Source organism: Physeter macrocephalus, chromosome 16 (genome assembly GCF_002837175.3).
Source record: "Physeter macrocephalus isolate SW-GA chromosome 16, ASM283717v5, whole genome shotgun sequence".
In the NCBI taxonomy this organism is placed as follows: Eukaryota; Metazoa; Chordata; class Mammalia; order Artiodactyla; family Physeteridae; genus Physeter; species Physeter macrocephalus.
Genome location: NC_041229.1, coordinates 7660426 through 7669727, shown reverse-complemented (window position 1 = coordinate 7669727; position 9302 = coordinate 7660426). Strand labels below are relative to the sequence as shown.

Sequence of the window (9302 nt, the reverse complement as noted above, 5' to 3'; positions counted from 1 at the left end):
GTGTCCCCTGCATTGGCAGGCGGATTCTTAACCACTGCGCCACCAGGGAAGCCCTTAAAACCCTTTTTATTTGAAAACCTCCGCCGGGCGCCTGTCGGACTGTTCTACTTCCCCAGCCGCGTGTTCTCAGCTCCCACCTCTGCTCCCACTGTCCCCTGACGGTGGCTTGGGCGCCGTTGGCAGTCCCCTTCCTAGACTGCATCCGACTTGAGCCTGTTCTGAGGCTCCCCTGACGGCCGGGCACCCTTGTCACTTCCCCCCACCCCACAGGTCCCAGCCTGTGACATCAGGGGACGCTACCACCCGTGAGCTCAGACGGGTGGGGGAGGGCAGGGCTGCACAGCCTTGGGCCCGACACGGAGCCTCGGTTTCTCCTCTTCTGAACCAGAGTGCGTTTCAGATAATGTCCCAGCACCTGGGGCCTGGCTCTGTAAGTGCTGGCTGGTGGGCTTTCTGTGATTCAGGGTGTGGCCCAGAGACTGCAGAGTGCCTTCCTTCGGGTCCAGGAAGCCAGGCAGGTGGCCTTTGTCTTCTCGGTCTGCTCCCAGCTGTGTGGCCTCAGGCAGGTCTGGGACTTTGGTTCTCCATCAGCCCATCCGGTACCTGGGCTAATAGCATCTGCCGCAGCGCAGCCCACGGGATGGATCTCGGAGCACAGATGATAGACACTGGCGAGCTGGGGAGGCCTCAGAGGTCCCGGCTGATGTTAGACTGTCGGGTAGGACCCGTGACCGTCTGACTCCACATTGTGTCCCCGGCACCGCACTGGCACATTAGTAGCCTCTCGGTCAGTAACTCTTTTTGCAAAGGTGGGAGCTGAGACTCAAAAAAGTAACTTACTGTTCAAGGTCTCAGAGCGACTTTTCCCCCAGGCAGGGGCTGCCTCTCCGGTGCTCCATCCCACCCCTGTGTCTCCTTTCTCCAAGGTCCTGGTTTGTCCTCTGGTTCCAATGACCCAGGATTGTTGAGGCTGAAACCCCTGGGGCATGGCTGACGGTGGGACTGGGTGGGCTGGGACCAGTGCTCTGGAAACGCCCCCTCCCTGTGCTGCTTCTTCTGGACCCGCCTGTCCGGCTGAGAGGGTGTGGAAGCATCCTCGCAGGAGGTGTGGGCCCTTCTCTCCACACCGCCCCCTTCTCCTCTTGTCCCCTCTTTGGTCCTTTTCCTCTTTCTCCTCTTTTTCTGACCCCCCTGCCTTCCTTCCCTTCTCCTTCAGATTTCTCTCAGCTCCTCCCCCAGCCATCCCTCTTCCTTTGTGTCTGCCTCCTCTTCTTTCCCTTGCCCCTGTGCCCTCGCCCCACCCAGGCCTCGGCATCCTCGCTGTCCTGCCTGATGTGGCAGCTGGACTTCGGGTGGGTGCCCTGCAGCCGTGGAGGTTCAGGAGCGCCTCCTCTTGTTGGCGGCCCCAGCATCTTCGAGCAGGACGCTCGTCCAGCAGTTGGGTTGGCTGAAGGGACAGGGCCTGCCCCAGGTGCGGATGCTCTGATCTTAAGCTCAGCTTCCTGGGCCCTCACCTCCCTTCTTGGACATCTTCCTGGGCGGGAAGGCAGGATCTCATCCCGGAGCCAGAGGGCCTCCCAAGAAGAGCTGGCTGGTGGAGTTCTCTGGCCTCTGACCTCCGCCCTCCACCCTCCCCTCTCCAGAGGTACCTGCTGGGATGGAGGAGGCTGATCAGAGCAGGGAGGAGATTTCTGCTCAGAAGCCTTCCAGGTGAGCACACACAGCGTGTGTGTGCGTGTGTGCGCGTGTGTGCGCGTGTCTGTGCGTGTGTGCGCGTGTGTGTGCGTGCGCGCGTGGGAGAGTATGTATACGGGTTGTGTGGCAGAGAGAACATGGGCCTGCATCCACGTGTGGACAAGAATGGGGTCCACTGGTGTGGGTCTGGGCCCCCCTCCAGGCCTTCACTGTGCAGCCCTGCTCCTAGCCCAGAGCTCTCCTCTCTGGGCTTTGGGGCCCTGGCTCTGCCCTGAGGCTTTCCTCTGTCTTGGGGGCCAGCTGCTCCCCTGTTGTGGTCCCACGCGGTGGTGGCTGATCCCGGGCCACCCATTCAGCTGCCTGGGGGCCCTGGGGCCAGCGTGTTTTGCCCCCCACCTCCCCAGATGGAGGCGTGGGGGCGCTTCCTGCCCGGTGCCTCACCCCTGCCAAGGCGGAGGGAATGGGGAACAGCTGCGCTGGCCGATCCCGGCTCCGTATGGATTTGGTTTGACAACAAAGCTCCCTCTGTGTGTTCTCAGGCCCCTTACATAACCGGGGCGGGGGAGGCAGGCAGGAGGAGTTGGGGATGGGGACAAGGTGACACCAGGATGGGGCGGCTGCAGAGCGGACAGGGACTGGGAGGGGCGGGAGGGGAGTGAGAGAGAGAGCGACCATTGAGAAGGAGGGAGGGTGGCCCGCGGGAGGAGGAAGAGCCTTTGGCTTGACCCTGCGGTCCTACTTCCTGCCTCCCAGGGCGGAAGAAGCTCCGTTTCCAGGTCCTCTGGCCTTGTCCTGTGGGTGCCTTGTCTTCCTTTCTGCAGCCCCGCCTGTCAGCCCTGGACCTGCAGAGGAGGGGCTGCTGGGCCTGAGAGTCCAGGAGTGAGGCCAGAGGAGGTTTGGGGCTGGGCCTGAGAGGCGTCCTTACCCCACCCTGTAACCGAGCACATTCCCTAAAGATGGGAATCGGTCTCCCTGGTGCCTTGGGCTTCTCGTCCCTCCTCCTAGCCCCGGACCTGGGCTGGAAGCCCCTCCAGCTACTCTCTTTATGGTGCTGCTGAGGGACGCTGACCCTGTCGGGTGGCCCCAGGCCTCCCAGCTCCTCACGCAGCCCCCCATCTGGGGCCTCCCCAGCTCCAGACCCTCGGCCACTTCAGAGGCCCTGTGGCCCTGTCCCCTGCACACCACCTCCCTCAATAATCAGTCACTCTCTTCTCACTGTCACTGTCCCCGCAGCTGTCCAAATAGAGTGAGAAGAAAATGTTCTCTTTCCGGAACAGCTGGACTGACAGGCCGCGAAGGCCAGGTGAGCTGGCCAGGCTGGGGTGTGTTGCTGGGGGCGGGAGGGACCCTGTTCCAGGACCCTGATCCTGACAGCTTCTAGGCAGGAGGAAGGGCTCACGGAAGAGGCCAAGAGGATGGATGGGGGTTCCTGTCGGGCCTCCCACCTTCAGACGGGGCCAGGGCCCCGCGGTGGCTCAGTCTCCTAGGCCTTCTCAGGGTCTCCTCTGTGCCTCAGTTTCTCTGAGTCTGCTTCTGGCATCAGGCTTCCTCAGAAAGAGCCCCGGACGTGGTCTGGCCCTGAGGGTGGTGCATGTCATGCGCGGGCCGCAGTGGACTGACAGCTCCTGCCCTTCCAGCCTGAGAACCAGGACGGCTCCCAAAAGGGCAGAGGGGAGGAGCTGCTGGCAAAGCCCAGGGTTTTCCTGAGCATGAGTGGCAGAGAGCCCAGGGTTCTGGCTCGTGGCTTGACCCCCGGCACCGCCCTCCTTGAGATTTAGGGTGCCCGCCCAGGGGCACCCTCTAGGACCCTGGGCCAGCAGCTCTGGGGAGAGGTGGCGTGGGCACGGCCCAAACCTGCCGAGCAAGCCCGAGACTCTGGAATCCTCAGTCCCCAGGCCCTGCCTGCCCCAGTCCTGCCCTCCTCCGCCTCCCCCAGGACGGGGTGCCAGGATGAGTCTGGAATTGCTAATGCCTCAGGGCTTGAGCTCAGAAGGGCTTGAACGGGGTGGGAGGTGGGCTGGGGAAGGCCTAGGGGTTTCTTGGACTTGTTAGCGGGAAGATCAAGATCAGGTGCAGGTGCAGAGAGGCTGGGACAGGCCAGGAGGATGGTGAGTGAACGCTGCTGCGGGGGGGGTGGGGGGTGCCCTGCCCTGCCCTGCCCCGGGGCAGCGGCCTCTGCCCCTGCTTGACATTGGCCACAGGCTGCCCCAGGACCCTCCCCTGGCCCCGGGGACACACTTACAAGGCTGAGTGTCCTCCCCCTTTGCTTTCCTGCAGCCCCCTGCTCCACAACCCACCTTCCCGGGTACCTCTGAGCACAGCTGGGGTGGGGCTCCCTTCCTGGGAGCTGGGCTTGGCCGCCCCGAGCCAGGAGCCCAGGGCTCCTCTTTACTCAACTTTTGGAGATGAAAAGATCCCCAGAGGACTGGCTCAGCCACTCCTGGCCCCTCCCAAATCTCAGGCTCCCTGGCTGACAGCCCAAGGGACCTGCAACCTGACAAAGGGACCTGCAACCTGACAAACAAACTCCGCTGGAGCCGGAGCTGAAGTTGAAGGAAGCCGGTGGGCAGTGCTCTTCTCGAAAGATGGGGGAAGACAGCGCCCTGGCAGAGGAGGCCCAGCAGGCCCCAGAAGCTGTACGTTGTGGCGGGAAGTGGGGCCATCAGGGAGGAGGAGGAAGGAGGAGAGAGAGAGAGAGAGTGGGCGGGGGAGAGGTGTGTGTGTGAGTGTGTAGGGGTCGTGTTTATTCTGGGGTGTGCTCCTGTGCTTGAACAGGGATTCGTGTGTTTGTGCTCAGAGGTGTGTTTGTAGGTTTTCAACACGGAGGGTCTCAGTGGACCAGAGCGGAGTTGGCCTGGGAAGGGGCTCAGAGTGTCCTCTGGGTGCCTCCCGGCTCTGCGTGCTCAGATCTGCCTCCCTGTTTCCCCACAGGGGCTGCGTGAGCCCCTGGCAGGGGAGGCTCTGGGTCATCCCTGATGACCTGGCAGCCCTCCTGCCAGCAGTCCCACCTGCTGTGCCCCGGCCCTGCCCCAGAGGGACCACTGGTCAGACTGGACGGTCTGCACCTTCCCCAGCAACACCTAGAATGCTAGCCGCCCCTCCCCTTCCCTCATTGGTAACCTTTACCTCCAGGAGAGTTGTATACACAGCTGATTTGTGGAAACATCTTACCGATGTGAAACGATCTCAAAAGGGTCTCTCTTATCGGCTTCGCTGTTCCCAGGGGACAGGCTGATGCAGGAAATGGAGGTCTTGTTTTCATTCTCCGCAGTTTCATTTCTCCTCCAGAAACACCACCCCGGAGGTCGTGCCGCCTCGCCGCACACCAGCAGGCGTAGCCCTCCCCTTTTGCCCTAATCCCACCCTCAGCAACTCTGACCCTGGTGGGCTCCTGATAGAAATTCAGGCGTGGACTGAACTTGGCCCCGTACCGTCCCTGCTGGGGGACTTTGGGAGTACCAGCTCTGGAGAGGGGACACCACTCTGCCAATGAGACACTGCTCGAGTGGAGCGGGTGCTGCCCCTGGAGCTGCCGGGGGAGGGGGACGGCTTGGCGCTGGCTGGAGGTCTGTGGCCACGCCCCGTGGGGCTGGGCACTTTCTCTAGGAGGGGCTGTACCCAGAAAGGGAGAGTGGCTTGGCCACTGAGGACTCCAACGCCCCCTGAGCCTGGCCTGTACGTGGGATCCACGTTCAGTGCAGGCAGAGTCTGGGTGGCAGTCCCCCCGGTCCCCGGGCAGCTGCGTGTGTGCCATGAGTGCAGTGGAGCCAGCGGCTGGGAGGAGAGGTGAGTGCAGTCGTGGTTGTGGCGTCAGGTGGGGGCTCTGGACTGCTCCCCGTGCTGGGCTGGGGCAGACCTGGAGTGGAGAGGGGCTGTCACGCACCGGGGGAGGCCCAGACCAGGAGTCACCTTCAGCTTCCAGGGGCCCCGTGCTTGCTCTGGGCTCAGCCAGTGCTAAGGCTGCGGGCTTTCAATCCTGGGATATGTTTTGAGGCTCCCACACCTCCCACAACTTGTTCTTGCTACTCCCATTTCACAGATGGGAAATCTGAGGCCCAAGAGATGTAGGAGCTTTTCTAGATCCACCCCAGACAGCTCCCCCCAATTCATGGGTGCCAGAGAGTGTAGGGCTTCTGAGCAGTTTAGACTGCTTGAATTCTTTATTTCTGAAGACCCCAGGACCCTTAATGTATCTCTGTGTGTCTGTTTCCTCATCTGTAAATGAGAAAGAAAGAGGGCTACCACACAGAGTGTTTTAAAAATTAAATGAGGTTATGCACAAGAGCTGCCGAACAGCCCCAGGGATCTTTAAAAAATGAATCCAGAGTGTCACTCTTCTGTTCATACCCTCCAGTGACTTCTCATGGAACCCTGAGTAACGTCCAGGCTCCAGGGTGGCCTGTGATGTCCTGTACCACCCGGCCAGCGCGTCTCCCTGGCACCGCCACTGGCCCTTCCTCACTGTCTCCGGTCACTTTGGACTTGTTTCTGTTACTTACACCCCACAGGCCCCGGAGTCTTTGCTCTTCTCTCGGGCTGGAACCTCTGCTTCCACTGCCCTACCCCCTTTCCATGACCGCCTCTCACTTAGGTCTGAGGTCAAGAGCCAGCCCCTCAGGGACCTGCCAACGCTCCATCCCAAGGTGCTGCCCCATCTCCCTTTGCTCCACTCCCCTGTTCTGATGGCCTCACCGTGTGTTTCTTCTTCTTCTTTTTTTAAATAAATTTACTTATTTTATTTATTTTTGGCTGTGTTGGGTCTTCGTTGCTGCGCGCAGTCTTTCTCTAGTTGTGGCGAGCGGGGGCTACTCTTTGTTGTGGAGCACGGACTCTAGGCATGCAGGTCTCAGTAGTTGTGGCACGTGGGCTTCAGTAGTTGTGGCACGTGGGCTCAGTAGTTGTGGCTCGTGGGCTCTAGAGCACAGGCTCGGTAGTTGTGGCGCACGGGCTTAGTTGCTCTGCGGCATGTGGGATCTTCCCGGACCAGGGCTCGAACCCGTGTCTCCTGCATTGGCAGGCAGATTCTTAACCACTGCACCACCAGGGAAGCCCTCACTGTGTGTTTCATGGCACCGTTTCTTATTCATCTATGTGGTTGTCAGGTGTTTCCCCCCGCCGCTCCCCCCCGCTCCCCAGGTGTACACTCCAGGAGCACAGGCCTGTTACCTTGTTTCCTGCTGTAGTTCAGTGCCTGAGGCAGTGCCCTGGGTGCAGTAGGCCCGCTGTCCCTGTCAGCTCCTGTTTCTTCTGGACTGCCCTGCCTCACCGTGTCCGTGGAGGCCTCAGGACTCCAAACCTGCCCTGGGACAGGGCTGTTCTTGCAGACAAGCCCTTCTGGGGAACAGGCAGGCAGGGCAGGGGGGTGTCCCCTTGGCTCTCCTTCCCCCACGCAGGATTCGTCTCAGGGTGACCTCACTTAGAACATCACCCAGCTGCCCAAGGTTTACGAAGTCGGTACCGACGGGCCAAAGGTGGCAGGACTCTTTCCCTAGAAACCACTTCTGCTGGTATATCAGGGTGTCTCTGTGAATTCAGAGGAAATGACACATGGAAAGATAAAAACGGATGGGATGACTGTACCAAATTTCCCAGCGGCTCCCCCCACCCCTGGTCTGTGTACCCCAGATCTTTTCACTGGGCTCTTTATAACCTGGCAAGGATTCTGGAGAAGGCTTAAATTGCTCTGCTGTAAATGATGTTGCTGCTAGCCTGTGCAGAGCCTTTACAGAAAGCAGAATGAGTGACCCCTGCGACTGGACACAGCCTTGCACCAGGGCGATGGTTTGACAAGCCAAGGGAGGGCTGGATTTCAGCCCTCACTCCCCATCCAGGCCTGGTCACGCACACCCAGTCTGCACAGCTGTGCCTGGTGGCCCTGCCCCTGCTGTTCCCTGTCTGTGGAGTGGGACATAAGGAGAGGTAAGAAGGGCCTGTGTCCATTGGATCCGTGAGGGGGAAAGGTGAAGTGCATTCTGGAGTCAGAGACCAGCTGCTTCTACTTCTCCACGGTAACAACCTTAGAGCCCCTCTTACCTGGCATATCCACCCACCCTAGGAGGGAGTGCCCTGTTTTTATTTCCATTTGATGCAGCAGAAAACTTGAGATCCAGAGAGGATCCAACACTTGTGCAGCCAGTAAGTGGTCGGTCCGGAATCCAGGTCTGGGTGTGTGAGACTCCAGAGTTTACATTACTTTTTTTTTTCTTTTTTTTTCCCCTCTCCTCTTTTCCTTTTAGCAAAATTTTAGTTGAAAGTGTACCACACTCAGCCGTTAAAAAAAATTCAACATAAAAAGGGTATATGGGGCTTCCCTGGTGGCGCGTTGGTTAAGAATCTGCCTGCCGATGCAGGGGCACGAGTTCAAGCCCCGGTCCGGGAAGATCCCACATGCTGCGGAGCGGCCAGGCCCGTGAGCCACAACTACTGAGCCTGCACTCTAGAGCCCGCGAGCCACAACTACCGAGCCCATGTGCCGCAGCGACTGAGCCCGCGCGTCTGGAACCTGTGCTCCGCAACGGGAGAGGCCGCGACAGTGAAAGGCCCGCGCGCTGTGATGAAGAGTGGCCCCCGCTCACTGCAACTGGAGAAAGCCCTCGCACAGAAACGAAGACCCAACACAGCCAAAAATAAATAAATAAATAAATAATTTTTTTAAAAGGGGTATATGATATAAAGAAGGCCTTTCTCCCATTCTACACCCCTGCCCCCTTAGTTTCTTCCGCATCCTTTGAATAATCTATTCCTTTAGCGACATACCCACGTATATGCGTGTAAGTCTTTTGTTGAAAGGGCATTGGAGATACACAGAACACTGCTCTCCACCAGCCTTTTTAAAGTTTCATCGTGTACTTGGGAGATAATCTGGTGTCAGCGTGCATGCATTTGCATCCTCTTTTTCACAGCTGCGTAGCGTTCCATTCGTTGTTTGTTTGGTGATGCTTCTAAACAGGTCCTTGTGGATTTTCGGTAGAATTTCAAGTCATTTACATCTTTCACTGTCACAAATAGTGCTGTCTGTAAAGACTGTGATAGAAAAGTTAATGCAAACATAGGAGACTTTTCTGTAGAATAAACTTCTAGCAATGGAATTCCCAGGCTAAGGGGATTTCGACAGATATTGCCAGGTCACTTCCAAAAAGGTCACCCTGATCCACTCCTGATCTGACCGAAGGCCTGTTTCCCCACCTCCCCAAGCAGCGTGGGCTCTCAGGCCTCTGGAGCTTGGCTGTTACGATCAGTGAAGAATGGGTCTTTCCTCTGTGCCATTATATTATGTACTGTCAACTGCTCATTCATGTCCTTTGCCTATTTCTCTGTCTGATTTGTTGACTTGTTTCCTTATTGACTTGCATGAGCACATTATAGGCTAAGGGAATTCATTGGTCTGATACATATTATGTTGCAGAGATACTTTTCCTAGTTTGTCATTTGTTTTTTAACTGTTCATCCTCTCTCTCTCCCCCTTCTCCTGCCGCCCTCTGCTTCTTAAATCTTTATGTTGTTGAATTGATCTTTAGTGTGTGTGTGTGGTGGGGGGTTGCGGTACGCGGGCCTCTCACTGTTGTGGCCTCTCCCGTTGCGGAGCACAGGCTCCGGACGCGCAGGCT

The 9302-nt window shown here is 58.4% G+C and overlaps 1 protein-coding gene across 11 annotated transcripts in view; it reads left to right on the top strand.

Moving 5' to 3' along the window:
* ST3GAL4 (ST3 beta-galactoside alpha-2,3-sialyltransferase 4) overlaps positions 1–9302 on the top strand; it is a 34538-nt gene that overhangs the window by 5983 nt on the left and 19253 nt on the right. For 5 of the 11 annotated variants that reach the window (XM_055091634.1, XM_055091635.1, XM_055091633.1 and 2 more), the window contains exons 2-3: positions 1644–1710; positions 2929–2998. The exons of 2 other annotated variants lie outside the window; for them this stretch is intronic. In XM_055091634.1, coding sequence (XP_054947609.1) covers positions 1658–1710; positions 2929–2998 — 123 coding nt within the window. In that variant the 5' untranslated portion in view covers positions 1644–1657. Of the gene's footprint in view, positions 1–1643; positions 1711–2928; positions 2999–3972; positions 4332–9302 lie in introns of all 11 variants that reach the window. 4 more of the 11 variants (XM_055091636.1, XM_028501241.2, XM_028501242.2 and 1 more) reach the window with 3 other exon arrangements.